The sequence below is a fragment of the Rhinolophus sinicus genome, chromosome X (assembly GCF_036562045.2).
Source record: "Rhinolophus sinicus isolate RSC01 chromosome X, ASM3656204v1, whole genome shotgun sequence".
NCBI lineage: Eukaryota > Metazoa > Chordata > Mammalia > Chiroptera > Rhinolophidae > Rhinolophus > Rhinolophus sinicus.
Window position 1 is genome coordinate 30,772,659 of NC_133768.1, and position 17,213 is coordinate 30,789,871.

General features: G+C 38.3%; 2 protein-coding genes and 1 pseudogene across 10 annotated transcripts in view; all 3 read left to right on the forward strand.

Annotated features, from left to right (window-relative positions):
* The window catches only part of SYTL5 (synaptotagmin like 5), a 212,820-nt gene extending 208,229 nt beyond the window's left edge, over positions 1-4,591 (forward strand). For 8 of the 9 annotated variants that reach the window (XM_019747829.2, XM_074323685.1, XM_074323684.1 and 5 more), the window contains one exon: positions 3,628-4,591. The gene's annotated coding sequence lies outside the window, so the exon portion shown is untranslated. The remainder of the gene's footprint in view (positions 1-3,627) is intronic. The other variant, XM_074323687.1, reaches the window with a different exon arrangement.
* Positions 3,665-4,588, forward strand: LOC141569574 (E3 ubiquitin-protein ligase COP1 pseudogene; annotated as a pseudogene).
* Positions 4,592-5,617: 1,026 nt separating the features above from the next.
* LOC109455915 (ATP synthase peripheral stalk subunit OSCP, mitochondrial) lies at positions 5,618-10,626 on the forward strand. The gene has a single exon (XM_019747839.2). It carries the CDS (start codon positions 10,003-10,005, stop codon positions 10,624-10,626), a length of 624 nt encoding a protein of 207 aa, XP_019603398.2. The 5' UTR covers positions 5,618-10,002.
* Positions 10,627-17,213: the final 6,587 nt, after the last annotated feature.

Genomic DNA, 17,213 nt, shown 5'->3' on the forward strand with positions numbered 1-17,213 from the left:
ATCATCACTACTTCCTATATTGTAGAAATAAATTGTCTTCAGACTTGATGTGACTCATTCTGTGTTTTTAGGTCAGAGGGGTGATGGTGAAGTCTGGAGACATCTCTAAAATAGACAAAATGAAGTGGATTTATTCACTAATAATAAAAGTGGCAAAGTAATAAATTCCAAATTTTATAACGAACTCAAAACGAGCATGAACTTTATGTGTTCAGACCTTTGCCACATTTAGAGCAATTCTCTGTATCATGGTTTCATAAAATCCTACATTTAACTGGGTATTTCCATTTTGCAAAACCCAGCGATGTAGTCCATCAGAAACCTATTGGTGTTGCTCTCAGAAATAAAAGGTAAATTGATCTTTAGGTCACTCTTTTTTACTAAAGATGACATAGAAGTACAAAGAATTTTTTAAATATAGGTAATGCATGTGAATGTCGCAAAATTCAAGTACTTCAAAGTTGTGAAAAGTAAGTCTTCCTTCCTCCCCTTCCATATCACAATATATTGACAACCTCATTCTTTTTTATGGCTACAGGGTATTACATTGTAGGTATATAACAAATTTAACCAGTCCTATCAAATGCCACATTAAATATGGTTAAGTAAGCTATGTTTGGTGGCTTTTATAAGCAGTCTTTTTTTTAATAAGCAGTGAAATTCAATACACACACACACACACACACACACACAGAGGGTGCCAAAAAACTGTACACACATTTTAAGAAAGGAAAAAACTGTATTAAAATTGTAATAATATATACCATTAACAAAAGATGAATACAAGTCACATTTGACTTCTGCAATTACAAGAGGTGCTCAGGGGCAGCCGGATGGCTCAGTTGGTTAGAGTGCAAGCTCTGAACAATAGGGTTGCTGGTTCGATTCCCACATGGGCCAGTGAGCTGCACCCTCCACAACTAAATTGATGGACAACGACTTGGAGCTGATGGGCCGTGGAGAAACACACTGTTCCCCAATATTTCCGAGTAAAAATTTAAAAAAAAAAAAAAAAAAAGCAAAACAAAAAGGTGCTCAAAGCGGTTACAATGGGTGTAATTTTAATGCAGATTTTTTTCTTTCTTAAAATGTGTGTACATTTTTTGGGCACCCTCTGTATATAATGCAGCTATTTCACTTTGGGGTATTCATCCTAAAGATAGATACATATGTAAGAAATGAGTACATACAAGGGTTATTATTGCAGAAGATTGGAAACAACCCAAAAGCCCATCAATAGAGGCCATCAGTAATATCATATATGCTTAATTTTTCTGTCATTAGTTGCTCCCTCTCCTTCTCTGTTAAACATTGGTAAGTGTTTAACATTGGATTCTTGTTTTGTTTGTTTTGTTTTGAGATTTAATGAATATATTTATGAATGTATGATTAATTTCATTGCTTTCACAATTTTTATAACTTTTTTTAATTAGTTTCAGGTACACAAAGCTTAATGTAATAGTTAGACATTTATCATTTATATCCCTCATTGGATTCTTGAGTACTTGTTCTTTCTTCTCATTTTCTACATACTCTCGGGTATTATTATGTACTGTGCTCTTGTTGTTTTATGACCATTTATATGCTTATCACTTCAACTCACATCTCCGACCGAGACCCTTCCTCCCAGCCCCAGACCCACATCCAACTGCCTATTGGACATCTCCAGCAGGATAGCTCATGTTTTCAACGTATTCAAACTGATCTCTTCATTCCTCCATCTGCCTTGCACCCATGTGTTTCTACTCTAGTACATCCTGACTCAGTACCTGGTACTGTCATCCACTTGGTTATACTAACTAGGTACTGGGTAGTGATCTTTGATTTATACCTCTCCCTTACCCTGAGGCAAAATTAATCAGGAAACCATATTGATTCTACCTCCTAGATATCTCAAAAGCCTGTCCAATTCTTGCCATTTCTATGCCACCACCCTAGTCCAACCTACCATCAACGCTTTCTACAAGTATTACAAGTCTCCTAGCTGCCATGTATGCAGCTATTCTTGCCCTCCCTCAATCCATTCTCCATACGATGGCCAGATTTTTCCAACATGTTATTTTTAAATGTTAAAGCATACAGAAAACTTGAAATGATTTTTACAATAAATACCCTTATCCCCACCACCTAAATTCAGCTTCTACCATTAGCTATATTTACTTATCATTATCTGTCCATCCCCAGAGTGATCTTTTTTTAAAAAAATGCAAATCTGATCATGCTTTAAAACCCTCCATGGCTTTTCATTGCCCTGACAATAAAATACAAATTCTTCCTCACAGCCTGTCAGACCCTGCATAAGACGGTTGCTGCCTCCTCTCCGGCTTGCCCCAGGTCATGCCTCCCCTCCCCTTCCCTTCCCTTCAGTCACACAGTGCATTTTTCTGCTTCTCAATTGTGCCAAGCTCCGTCCCATCTCATGACCTTTGCAAAGAATCTTCTTGCTTCTCCACCTCACCAGCCTCATCTCTGTTAATCATCCAGGTCTTAAATGTTACCTGCTCCAGGAAACCTCCCCTCATGACCCTCTGCCTGACTAGGTCACCACAGCCTGCCTCTATTTCCCCTTTACTGCACACATCACTATTATAAGAAATTATTGATGTAATGAGTCTTTTAATGCCTGTGTCTGGTCCCTCCCTGCCATATCCCTAGAATGTAAGATTGATAAGGGCAGAGGCAATATTTATATTTTTTCACTGCTATATTGTACTTAATTCAGAGTAGGTAACTAAAAAATATTGGCACTTATAAATAGCTAGAGATACCAAATATTTTGTAAAATGCATTAAAGTGTAGGTAGAAAAAGGAAAAATAAAAATATTGGCAAAATAAGTGAAAATGAAAACACGTAACATCATAGAATGTTAGACCAGTTGGCATCTTTAGAGAGACCACTATTTCTAACTTCCAATTAACAGCTGAGTAAATTGGGGCCTACACACATCAAGAAAAATCTCTGAATATGATGACTCATTGGTCCTTTGAAAGCAAGCTTTCACAACTACTGTAGTTACAACCCTGGACAGTTCATCCCATCCTGTCTCAGCACAGATAAAAGCACCAAGTGTGCCCTCTGCCCAGAATATCAGTTTCTCAGAAGAAGAGACCATGGCCTTGCCAGAAGCACCCTGCCCCTTGTTTGGAGGTATCAGTGCTCCATTTTCCATCAGTTGAATCAGACAAGTTGTAAAGGGACATGGGCGAGCTTAAAAACCTGATATTATCCATTTACTTTGTAAATAGTGGCTTCAGGACAAATGGGATTCAGTTTATCAGCTCTCATTTCACTGATGTTGTTATTATCACTGAAATCATAAGGATGTAGGTTTTCCAGGTCACAAAAACAATGATGTTTTTGGTGTGTGGCTCAATAAACTTTCATTTTTTAAAATTTATTTTTATTCAAAAGAATTTGCTTCCTTCTCACAAAAGTTAGATAACCACACCACCAACAGCAGCAAAGTCCATAGAGTTACACTAATGGTGGAGAGTCCGCTGGGTATCCCCAATGTCCCAAAGGAGGAAAAAAGGTAGAAGAAAAAAAATACTCAAAACAAATCCAAAATCCATGATGACCTTGGGGAGACACATGACATGACAGTTTCTGTCTTCTCTCATTGTCAGCTGCAGATGTATGTCAGCAGGATCAAGTACAATTTAACTGCGTAAACCCTCATACCAACTCCAGCACCTTAATTGTACCCTGACTGTTGACAGCAATCAGCACATTGGATTCCCCATCTGTCAGTGCCGTCCAGCACACAGCACTAACAAATTCATTTGTATCGAATTTGACCAGGATTGTGACTATTTTGTGATTGCTGGGGTTACAAAGAAGATGAAAGTCTATGAATATGGCACAGTCATTTAGGATACGGTGAATATTCATTACCCTGAAAATGAAATGACCAGCACTTCCAAAATTGGCTGTATCAGTTGGAGTAGTTATCATAAGAACCTATTAGCCAGCAATGACTATGAAGGCCCTATCATCTTATGGGATGGATTCACAGGACAGAGGTCAAAGGTCTATCAGGAGCATGAGAAGAGGTATTGGAGTGTTGATTTTAATTTGATGGATCCTAAACGCTTGACTTCAGGTTCTCATGATGCAAAAGTGAAGCTGTGGTCTACCAACCTAGACATCTCAGTGGCAAGCATTGAGGCGAAGGCTAACGAGTGTTGTGTTAAATTCAGCGCCTCTTCTAGATACCATTTGGCTTTCAGCTGTGCAGATCACTGAGTCCACTACTATGATCTTCGTAACAGTAAACAGCCAGTCACGTATTCAAATGACACCGAAAAGCAGTTTCTTATGAGTGATAAGGAAATTGTCTCCACCTCAACAGACAGCCAGCTAACGCTGTGGAATGTAGGGAAACCATACTGTCTACGTTCCTTCAAGGATCATCTCAATGAAAAAAACTTTGTAGCCCTCGCTTCCAATGGAGGTTACATAGCTTGTGGAAGTGAGAACAACTCTCTTTACCTGTGCTATAAAGGACTTTCTAAGACTTTGCTAACTTTTCAGTTTGATACGGTCAAAAGTGTTCTGGACAAAGAGCAAAAAGAAAACAATGAATGATATTTTGATGGGACTTCATATTCTTGGCTTCCTTTTCCTTAAACTTACACAGATACATGACCGGTGATCATTAAATACTTAGATAACTAGTGGATGACAGCCCACCTGATTCACAGTGATATTAGTCTCATCATCACCTACTACCCTAGAGAGAGAGAGACTGTGGTTTATATTTGGCGGGGGACAAGAAAGCAATGGAAGAAATAAGGACAAACCCTACTTTTAGAAGCAAAATGGATCGAAATATGAGGTGTGATCAAAAAATACGGTGAATGGTGAATGTTTAAGTTTTAAAAAATTTATTACAGTGAAAGATGCATTGCCATTAATGCCCCTCAAAATACTCCCCCTCACTTTGAACATACCCCATCGTTCTTGCCACTTTCTAAAACAGTTCTGAAAGTCCTCTTTTGTGAGTATCTTTAGTTGCACTGTCGTGGCTGACTCAATGTCCTGAATCATTTTGACTTTGGGGAAGAGCCAGAAGTCTCACAGTATCAGATCTGGTGAATAAGGTAGATGAGGACACACTATAATGTTTTTATTTGACAAAAAGTATCATATACCAGAAACGATGTGTGACATGGAGCATTGTCATGATAGAGGATGATTTATGGCACACTTTGAAACACTTCTTCTCTCAACCATAGCTCACACCCAACTGACTGCACTGAACAAGTTGAAACTTGTCACACACTGTCACTAAGGTTCAACATGCCGCTTCCCGTGTTGAAGATCCCTGCCTTTCCATTAGATGGCACTCAGCAGCAGCATTCATCGTATTTTGTGATCAAGGTTCACATCACTTCTGGTACGGCAATTTCTGTCAAAAACACTGCACTGTGTCCTCATTCACCTTATTCACCAGGTCTGGCACCGTGCAGCTTCTGGCTCTTCCCCAAAGTCAAAATGACCATGAAAGGTAAACATTTTGAATCGATTCAGGACATCAAGGCAGCCACAACAGCACAACTAAAGACACTCAGGAAAGAGAACTTCCAGAACTGCTTCAGAAAGTGACAAGAACGATGGGATAAGTGTGTTCAAAGCAAAGAGGGAGTATTTTGAGGGGGGTTAATGGCAATATGTCTTTTACTGTAATTTTATTTTATTTAAACATTCACCATATTGTTTGATCACACCTTGTATCAAGTCCCAGAAGCACCTCAGAGTGAAAGCCTATGGCATTTGGGGCTTGGATCAATGTTTGTTTTTTCTTTTATGTAGATATTTCACGTTAACTGAGCATAGCCTTTAGAGATTGGCAGAGGGTTTTCCTCCTACAGTGGTGTCATTTATGGCCTCTGAAATTAAGGAAAAGAAATAGGAGGAGGAAGTCAACACAGGAAAAACTATAATAAACATTGGATCTGGCAAAGTTTTAACAGTAGCCATGGAAATTGGGCCACATCAAGGATTCCAAAGGATTTTCTGAATTGTCTGGAGGGTAAATTTAATACATTGATTTCAGAACATTACTCGAAACCTACTGAACAAGAAATTTCCATCATTTTTATCAAACTTCTTGGGTGATTCTAATACAAGTATATCACAGTTTGAGAAAAACTACATTAGAGGACAAATTATCTTGACCATATTATTTGAACCAACTCTGCGTGATAATGGCAAATTGGATTTGGCTAACCTGGACATTATTAATTCCAAGTCAACCACGGTGAGGTGGAAGGAACCTAACCTTGGACTCAGATGACAGTAACTCAAGTCTTGACTTAACTACTTACCAACCATGTAACCTCACTCAAGTTAATTATCCAGTCTAGGCCTTCATGTATTTGCCTGTAAAATAAGAATAATTGGGCTACCTTGGAGTAATTGAAAATATCAAATGAGGTAATATATGTAAACATGCTTTGTAAATTTTAACCCGTTGTAGAAAAAACGGTTATTATTAGTGAGCTAATTATAACTCTGTGGTTCATAATCTCTTAGGCCCCACTTTTCCTGGATGCTTGGTTAGGTGTTAAACATTCTTTGTACAGTGAAGTGGTCTCCAGTACACAGCAAAAATAATTTTTAAAAAAACATTTGTACTGTGTTATCCATTGTAGGTGTTAGTCATTTATTTGTTTTTAGGGTGTTAGTCACTTATTTATTTGAAGCAGGAATTTCCTACTTCATCTGAGTAGATAATAAATATTACAAAAATTAATTTTATAGAGAGAAAGGTCCTTTTTTGTTAACAAGTTGTGAAACCTACAAGGAAGCCATCTTTCTTCCCCTTTCCTTAGCACCCTCTTCCAATGTAAAGTCTGTCTCTTTCTGTGACCCCATATTAGGGAGATCAACCTGCCTTCCTCACACGGATATTGCTCAGAATCATGCTTTTTATCTACAGAAAGAAATTTGCCATTGTGTCAAAACAAATTCCAGAGAAATACAAACTACTGCTGTCACTATGAGGAATGCATAGCGTTTCAGAGATCATCTGTTGTACTTCATTTCTAGAATTCATCAAACTGTTCCGGTAGAAGGTTCCTTTCATATTTGGAAAAGGGAAGTAGAATATGTAATTAATATTGCCTATAAATGATAAAATACTCACATTCAGTAGGAGATCCTACTTTTCAGTTTTTCTGCACAAGATGAGACTTGTCTGTATTTTGCTTTCCCTTTTCTCTGAATGAGGCAGAAATTAATATAGCAGGCAAATAAAATATTTAATTGTAATAGTTAAAGCAAAAATTTAAATCATTGGCATTTGCTGAGAAAAACAAATGTCTTCTTAAAGATGAGCAGAAACTAGATATGTGTTTGAATCCAGATATTTTACTTTTGTCCCTTTATTGTTTGATTCAGTTTCCTTCCCCAAAGTAAGTGCATCAAACTTAGCCAACGGTTTTTTTTTTTTCCTTCAGAAGAAAGTTGAAATTTTTTGTGCAGATCCATGGGAAGTGATGAGTCCCTACAATTAAACTTGTTTTTTAAATCTTTTTCATTTGGAAACAAGGAAGGGAGTGGGGGTTGGGAATAGATTTTATTTTTTGTCCTTTCCTGGTATTCATTATTTATAAATGGACATTTTTGAAGAGATATCATTGACTTTTAGTTGATGTAAAAAAAGATAATCTAAACTCCTGAATTTTTCTGCTTTTGACCTTCCTCATCTCCCCAATTAATTTGTCCTGCTGAATTCCTAAATATCCTCTTACATTGTCCCTCTGACTGATGGGGTACATACCAGCCCCTTAGGAAATGCCCTTAATGCTTTTTATCCACATAGATCACTGGAAATAATATTAATTTTCAGCTCTTTCCTGTCAACTCTAAAGCCAGCTCTGTTAGAGTTATTTGCTTGCAAAGCATCTGAATGCACGGAGCTAGGTTGCAGGGTGGAGGGTATGGGGGCTGCCCTGCTGCTTCCCAGGGTGCCAAATTATAAGGAGTACCAAACATCCTTGAAAAGGTAATGAGGTGGAGAACTCCTCTCAGGAACATTATGGTATTAGCAGAAGAAATAATGTCTGCTTGAGTAGATAAGTGAGAAGAGGACCCCATGCCTGAAGAGCAATTCATGGTTGATAAATTCTAACAAATACAGGTCTAGTTAGAGGCAGGCCTGTTGTTTTGCTGAATGAGGTTTACAGTTTGGGCCAGACACAAATTGCTAAGGACACAGGGAAAAATAGTTTGCTTCCATTGGAGATTTCCTTTGTATCCATTCTACCAGGCAGGTGTTCCTCAAAATAAATGTACAAATATTTCAAAAACTTGTGAGAAGGAGCACAACATCATCAGCATAAGAATTAGTCCAATTCTGATTGTACTGAGTCCCCATTCATGGATTGAGTATAATTGTCATGGGAAGGCTGTTTTTCTCTGGGCCTGAAGATGAGTCCCAGTGTGTAGTGGGCCAGAGAAGGAAGACACACTTCCAGTTTCCTAAGAACAGCAAGGGATCAAAGTCACTGGGACATTAGAATAGGGGCTCTTCTTGGGACGAAATAACTCTGCCAAAGTCTGGGTCACCTACATGTGAGTATATTCATTTCTGCTTTGTCCCTGGCACCTACCTTCTTTGGCTTCCAATTTATTCTCCTAAACTCCTGCTCTGATAGGAAGGTGGTCTCTCTGTTTTATTGTTTTAAAACTAATAGACTTTACTTCTTAGACAAGTATCAGGTTCATAGAAAAATTGAGCAGAAAGTACCGAGAGTTCCCATAAACTATAGCTCTCTCCCCTCACAAGTTTCTCCTGTGATTAACATCTTGCATTGGTGTGGTACATTTATTACAATTGATGCACCAATATTGGTACATTATTATTAACTAAAGTCCATAGCTTATATTAGGGTTCATTCTTGGTGTTTTACAGTTCTGTGGGTTTTGACAAATGCATATCATGTACCCACAATTACATTATCATACAGGATAGTTTCACTGCCCTAAAAATCCCCTGTGTTCCAAACCTTGGCAACCACTGATCTTTTTACTGTCTCTATAGTTTTCTCAGAATGTCATATTGTTGGAGTCATAACGGTATATAGCCTTTTCCTACTTGCTTTTTTCACTTACCAATGTGAAATACAATGTTCTCTATGTATTTTTGTGCCTTGATAGCTCTTTTGTTGTTGTTGTGATAAGAGCACTTAACATGAGATTTACCTCTTAACAAAATTTTAAATGTATGATAGTCTTTGTTTTTAAGTAGACAGAGAGAAAAAGATGGAAGAACTCTAAGAAACAGTAACAACTTTTTTTAAAACTCTTGAGATGATGGAAAGTTTGCTTTCATTTTGCTAGTTTAATTGGTTTTATTGTTGGCTACAAAGGACTGTTCCTGTTTACTTGTCTTGCCATGTTTAGTGCAAAATTAGTAGCAATACTGAAACACTTAACATGCCTACTTCTAAGCTTCTATGTGGAATCTGTACCGCAGACCAAAGCTTTGTGCCACCCTGTACTTCCTCCAAAGTGTAATGTCTTTTTCATTAAATTCACTTTCTGAATATCTCTAGCGTGTTCAATTGCAAGTTATTCCTGAATACTTGAAGATGGATTGTGTATGTTTAAAGATTGGTTGTATGTCACCCATTTTGCCTGTTTTATTACTTATTTGTCTTTGAAGAAAACCGCATTTGCTGAATTGACACACACAGATTAGATGAGTGTCTGGTTTCTGTTTCTAAAAGTAGGATTATGTTGAACAGCTCTTTTTGGTGCTCAGCTATTCAATCTGGCCCTCATTTTTTTTTTTTTGCTCACCTGTAAATATGAAGTTTGGCACCATCGCTCCCTTTGCCCTCTCCTCAATAAATCATGGGTACGGACAAGGGAAAGGATCAAAAGTGGCATTTATTGAGCACCTACTATACATCAGGTACTTTACAAATTGTGACCTAATTTACTAGCTGTGTTTAAAAAATACAAAGGGACCTACAGCTGCCCGGGAGAAGATGGCAGCCCCAGTAGTGCCTAGGTTCTCCCGGCAGGTGCGATGCTTCAGTACATCTGTAGTCAGGCCATTTACTAAGCTTGTGAGGCCACCTGTTCAGATATATGCCACTGCTCTGTATTCTACTGCATCTAAGCAGAATAAACTGGAACAAGTAGAAAAGGAATTGTTGAGAGTAGCACAACTCTTGAAGGAACCCAAAATGGCTGCCTCAATGATGAATCCCTATGTAAAGTGTTCTGTTAAAGTGAAAACCCTAAATGACATAACCACAAAAGAGAAGTTTTCTCCCCTCATATCCAACCTGATGAATTTGCTTGCTGAAAATGGTCGCCTGAACAATACCCCTGGAGTCATTACCGCCTTTTCTACCATAATGAGTGTACACCGTGGGGAAGTACCTTGCTCAGTTACCACCACATCTCCTTCAGATGTAGCCACTCTTTCTGAATTAAAAACGATGCTGAAGAGCTTCCTAAGTAAAAATCAGATACTGAAATTGGAAGTTAAGACTGGTCCATCGATCATGGGTGGAATGATTATCCATATTGGAGAGAAATATGTTGATATGTCTGCAAAAACCAAGAGTCAGAAGCTGAGTAGCGTTATGCAGGGGGTTTTCTGAAAGTAATTGATTTTCCGTCAGGGAAAATTCTTAAACTTGGAGCAACAATAAATGCTTCCTGAACAGGGAAAAAAAGAAAAAAAAAAGACAAAGGACATAAAGGACATGAGTATTTGAGAGGTTAAGTTGCCCAAATTATCCAGCTAGTATTTCAGATCCCAAAGTCAATGCTATTTGTACTTCATCAAACTGCATCCCAGATAGAAATTTTGTGCTTTACATGAGCTAGAGACTCGCTTCTCAAAGTGTGATTCACAAATCAACAGCATTAGCATCACCTGGGAATTTGTTGGAAATGAAAAATGTTGGGTCCCAAGCCACACCCACTAAATCAGAATATTCAGTATAACAAGATCCTTAGTTGATTTGCAAGCACAATGAACTTTAAGCATTGATGTAGAGAATATGGCAGAAAGGATCTTGTGACTTAAGGTACTTGATAATTAAGACTGTTGCCCACTAGTTGTTGATGTGACTATTGGCCTGAGACACCCCATCTACCAGTCTTTTCTTTGAGCCTTTTTTCTTCCTCAATTTTGATTTCTCCCCATAAACACGACTAACATCGTGCTTGACGACTAACATCCTTTTTATCTTTCTTGTTCTCCTGTAAGTATCCTGAAGTCATTCCCCAGGCGTGTAGTCTGACCTTGTTTCAGAGTACCTGCAATGAAGTCCTGGATATTTTTTTACTTTAGATAAGTCTTCCAACCTGCTGAATCTAATCAGACCCAACTGAATCTAGATACAGTCTCTTCTAAACTTGAGGAAGTAGAGCCCCTAAAAGCTTTATTCCATAATACTAATCACATATGGCGTCTCTTCTATTTTTAGTCTACATTTAGCACTTGTGTTGCGGATGAAAGTCAGGTATAGAGAAAAGCATGTGGATACCAGTTTGGCTTAGACCAGGGAAAAATGTGAGGCCTGAGTCAGGGATGCATTTTTGTTAATCCAGCCCTTCAAAGGCGGGGGATGTACAATAAGGAACACTGGGTTTGACAGTTAGGAGACCTAGCTCCTACTCCTAGCTCTGCTGCTTACTGTGGCTTTTGAACAAGACATTTCCTCTTTCTGAGGCTCAGTTTTCTCTATAAAATGAGGGGCTTGGATTAAGTGATACCCAACGTCCCCTCAGGTTCTACAGTTCTTTAGAGCTTGGCCACCTTACACATGCTAGAGTCCATTTACTCTTAAGATGCCATTGATTGTAAGATGCAGCATTATTTTGCATTCCACTAAAAAAGAAGAAAATGCTGCCAATTCTAACCATAAGGTGTTGTTCTGCATCTGTCCCTGCATAATTTCTCTTTGCCTTTCTTCACATTGTTCTCTGCCTCAAGAGGCAAATCTTAATGAGCTGCGTCAATGGGCCTCTCTTGCCCTGTGGATTTTTGTTGGGTTTGACCAAAGGAAGGTACTGTAAGAGAATGAATGGTGGGAGGAAGGTTAGACTGATAGTTATTCCCCTGGTGATTTCCTGCTGGGTCACAACGTGATGGTAGCTACATTACTCTGTTTAGGGCTATAGCTCCTGTCAGGTGGCCTTCAGGTTCGAGTGCTACAGTAACCACTCCCTCCCTTCACCCCTTCAGGCCTATAAGTGCTAAAGTCTCCTGCCTGTTGCTGGCTTCACCATCACTTACTTGTTACTTTCCCTTAACCTTGATTACACCTTTATAAATAGTCCTTTTGTTAATCTTTCCTCAATGTCACAGTTTCAGTGTTCCATTCATTTCTCGCTGGGACCCTAATTGCCATAGTGATTGGTATCAGGAGTATTCTCAGTAGAATTTTAGGTTTATGTTGCCACATATTTGCAGGAGCATTACCGACATTTGCAAAAAAAATAGATGTTTAGTTTGTTTGAATGAATGAATGTGAAAAAATGATCTTCCTATCTAAGTACCCCTAGTCCCCAGGAAAAATATCAAGTAGCCAGAAATCAAGAGGGATTTCCCTTTTAAGATTCCCAGAATATGCAGAGATGGCCATTTAAAGATACGTGTTCTTTCAAGAAGATTACCTGTGCTTGCTGCAGCAGATACCCCTGCTTCTGATTATCTTTGCTGATAGAAATGGGAAAAAAAGCATTTTCCTCGTCAATATCTGGGTGCCAGGTACCCGAGGCTTTATTGCTTTCATCTGGAATAGCAAAATGCCATCAATATGATGGACTGGCATGCTATCCCATATATAAAGACAATCAAGCTCCCTCTGGAATACATTATAACAAAGAGCAAGCGAGATGATGATCTTTCTTAGAAAGTGAAGATAAACTGTTCTCTCTGTCATGTGAGTGTACCACTATACTTAGACTCAAAGAGTGCCTTATATGATATCGCCTCTGACCAAGAAACTCAATTTATAATGAAGAAAGCACATCTGTGAGTCCATGCTATGGAATTCATTGTTCTTACCATATGTCTCATCACCCAAAATAGCTGGTTTGATGGAACAATGGAATGGCTTGCTCAAAGCTCAATTACAGAATTAGCTGCTAGACAATACTTACTGAGGCTAGGGAGATATTTTACATGATGTAGTGTATGCTTTAAAAACAGCAGCCAAAATATGGTGCTGTCACCCTCATGGGCAAAAGACATAGGTTCTGGGACCAAGCTGTGCAGCTCATTATTATACCTAATAGCTCCCTAATAGTCTTTCCTATATATCTCCATGAACTTGAGCCTACGGGTTCACCAAGCCTAAGGGTTCTAGTGCCCAAATAAGGGTGCTTACATAGGATAGTCACGGTTTTACTACATTGAAAACTGAGAGTGCCTCTTAAACATGTTGGGCTCTTCATACCACTGAACCCTGTCTCTGTGAACCAGTAACAAACAATCCAGGGACCAGCAGCCAGTAGGAGGCATACACTTTAAGGAACCTTGCTCTGGAGGACCCCGGAACTCAGTCCTTTCACAGGACCATCTTCTAAAATTGCTGCCACTTGTTGAGAAATGCGAGTATGTCTTCCCATTCCAATTTTCCAAGAAAGAGGTGACTCCTCTCTCCAAACCTTTGAGTCCATGCTTAGTTTCTGAAGGCATCAGAAATCTACTTAGTAGCCTGCCCAAGAGTGAAATGCAATTCCATAAAACTAAGAAACATTGGAAGATGTTCAGAGAGAAGAATTCAGATTTGATCTGTGGCCAGACAGATGACAGCATTTCACTTCCGTTTGAAATCAATTTGTTAGTCTCAGAGCACTGCACCATCCTGCGGGGGACTTCTGATGGAGAGAGAGGCAGACAGACAAAACAAAATTCCAAACTGTGCACAGGATAGGTTTCCCCCAAGCTCTGGAAGAGCCATAGAACAAAGAGGAAAAGAAATCTTTAAGTTGAGCATATTCACAAATGACATTATAATAACCAATGCATCTTCATGCTGCACGTTAACCAGTAAAATGGATTCTGACGAACAAAGCTAGATGCCTTCTATCATTTCTATGCCTTTTTCCTAAGGAGAAACAAGTGCCATATTTTAAATGATTTAAGCATAATTCTAACTTTGTAAGGCAAACTTTTAAATGGTGACCACAGGCAGAGAAACTGGTAAATCAAATAAGTGATTATACCTGCACCCTTTTCACCTCGCCCTAAACAGTGATTTTCACCCTTGGCTGTACATGAGAACCCTTTGGAAGCTTTGAAAATCCCCCATGCCCTGTCTGAATGCAAACAAGTAACATTACAATCTCTGGGGGTGGCACCAAAGCATCAGTTTTTAAAGCTCCCCACATAATTCTAATGTGCATCCAAGGTTAAGAACTACTGACATAAAAGGTATTGAGAGAACCGACAGGCCACGGGTGTGGTTGCAGGTCCTGCTGAAAAAGATGGCTTCTTACCATGGCAACCCTTAGGGCACTAGCTAAGGAGAACCTTCCAGTGTCTCTTCTGTTACTCTGAATCCCAAATTTACTGTTAAACGACTAAAGCTGGGAGGAGAGGGAATATTTGTGAACTTCTTGTAAACATAAAATGAGATAATGTACATGCATTGTTACAGTTTGGATTCTCGATGGGCCAAAAGCTCATCTCAGCTATTCATTTCTGATTAATTTAGTGAAGGATATAGAACTACTTGAAAGAAAAGATAGCTGCAAAAAAACAAACAGATGCAGCAAATTTGAAGGGATTTTCTCTTGAACATTGGTTCTCTACAAGGTATGCAGCTACTAAGAATACTCTGTACAAGTCCTGCCAGAGTTGAGAATGAAGCCCAATTTTTGGTATGCCTCCATTCCTTTCTACTCAAGCTTCTGTCACCATTCCAGAACGATATTAACAATCAGAGCGCTTCAGTTTTAGGTAGCAGTTCATAATGTGTGGTCTGCAGCTCCCGGGACATTCTAAAACCTTTTCAGGGTGTCAGCAAGATCAAAGCTATTTTCCTCATTTGCTTTTTTCATTGTGTTGACATTTGCACCAATGGTCCAGAAGCAATGGTGAGTAAAACTGCAAACACTTTAGCATGAATCCAGGCAGTATGTTTCTTTGCCCCCATGCACTCACAGTAAAAAATAAAATAAAAAAATATTTAAAAACCCACTTTCATTTAAGAAACTCCTTAATGAAGCAGTAAAATTGTTAATGTTTTTAAATCTTGACCTTTAAGTAATGTGTTTTTAATATTTTTTGTGTATAACTAAGTACTAGGGTTGTCTCATGGAAAAGCAATTATATCCATTTGAGTTGCAAATTGAACTGGATGCATTTTTCACCATTTTTATTTTAAAGAAAGAATGATACATAAACCATATTTATTCAGGCTTCAAGATTGGGCAGACCTTTTCTCCGAAATGAACAAAAGTGAGCATGTTACCTCAAGGAAAATAACTGACAGTATTTATTGCCAGTGGTAAAATTTGAGCTTTGAAGCAAAAAATTGAATTTTGGAAAACTTGTGTCCACCATGGAGAGTGTGACAGCTTCCCAATACATAGAGACTTTTGGTGATGACCTTAACGTGATTTTTGATATTGTATAACACATTTTATCAACCTTCGGAAGATCTGCCTGACTCTCTGAACCAGTATTTCCTAGATGACCAATGCATGAGTTACAAAATCACGAATGGGTAAAAGTTCATTCAAAGTGCAAGATACACCAATGGATTTTAATACAATACAGTACAAAAAGTTTTCCATATTGACATTAATCTTTAAGGAGATACCACTTGCTGAGTTTTGGTAAAATGTCAAAGAAAAATATCCACAGTTGTCTAAATAGGTATTAAAATACTTCTCTCTTCCAAATATTTTCTGTGAAGCCACATTTTCTTCCTATACTTCAATCAAAACAACATGTTGATATTGCAGCAGACTGAGTGAAAAGCATATATGAGAATCTATCTGCTTTTATGGCAGATTTTGAAGAGACTTGCAATAATGTAAAATGCCACTCATCACGCTTTTTTGTGTTTTGAGAAGTATATTCAGTTTTTCTGAAACTTATCTATGTTAACATGAGTCTGTTATTTTTTCTAAATGAATTGACATAATTTTTAAAAAACAATTTTAGTTTTAATTTTTATTTTTATGGAGGTATAATTGACATACAAGATAGGACAATTAAATTCGAGAACTCATCCTAGAAAAAGTGCTACATACCTCATTGCTGAATATCACTATGGTCACCTTTGAAGTACTCCCCTGGGGAAGCTATGCAGTGATGCCAGCGCCTAGTCCACCCTTCAAAGCTATTTTGGAACTCTTTTTCTGGAATGGCCATCAGAGCTGTCATCGTATTACCCTTGATGTCCTGAATGTCATCAAAATGTCTTCCTTTCAATATTTCCTTTATCTTCAGGTAAAGAAAGAAGTCATTGGGGGCCAGATCAGGTGACTAGGGAGGGTGTTCCAATACAGTTATTTGTTTACTGGCTAAAAACTCCCTCACAGACAGTGCCGTGTGAGCTGATGCAGTGTTGTGATGCAAGAGCCATGGATTGTTGGCAAAAAGTTGAGGTCGTCTAACTTTTTCACACAGCCTTTTCAGCACTTCCCAATAGTAAACTTGGTTAACTATTTGTCCAGTTGGTACAAATTCATAATGAATAATCCCTCTGATATCAAAAAAAGGTTAGCAACATCGTTGCAACAGGTTCACAAACTTAATTGTCAGACTTCTATAACATTGTGTTTCACATATACAACATAATGAGTTGATATTTGTATGCATTGTGAAATGATCACTATAAGAAGTCGAGTTAATTTTCATCACCACATATAGTTGCAAAATTTTGTTTTTCTTGTTATGAGGACTTCTAAGATCTACTTGTATAGAAACTTTCAAATATGAAATAGTATTATTAACGATAGTCACCATACTGCACATTACATCCCCAGGATTGACTTATTTTACAACTGGAAGTTTGCTCCTCTTGATACCCTTCACCGCTTTCACCCCACACCCACACCCTCCCCACCTCTGGCAACCACCAATCTGTTCTCTGTATCTATAAGCTTGGTTTTTTGTTTTTTCGTTTTGTATTTGTGTTTTTAGATTCTACATATAAGTGGGATCATATGGTATTTGTCTTTCTCTGTCTGACTTACGGGTATTTCACTTAGCAAA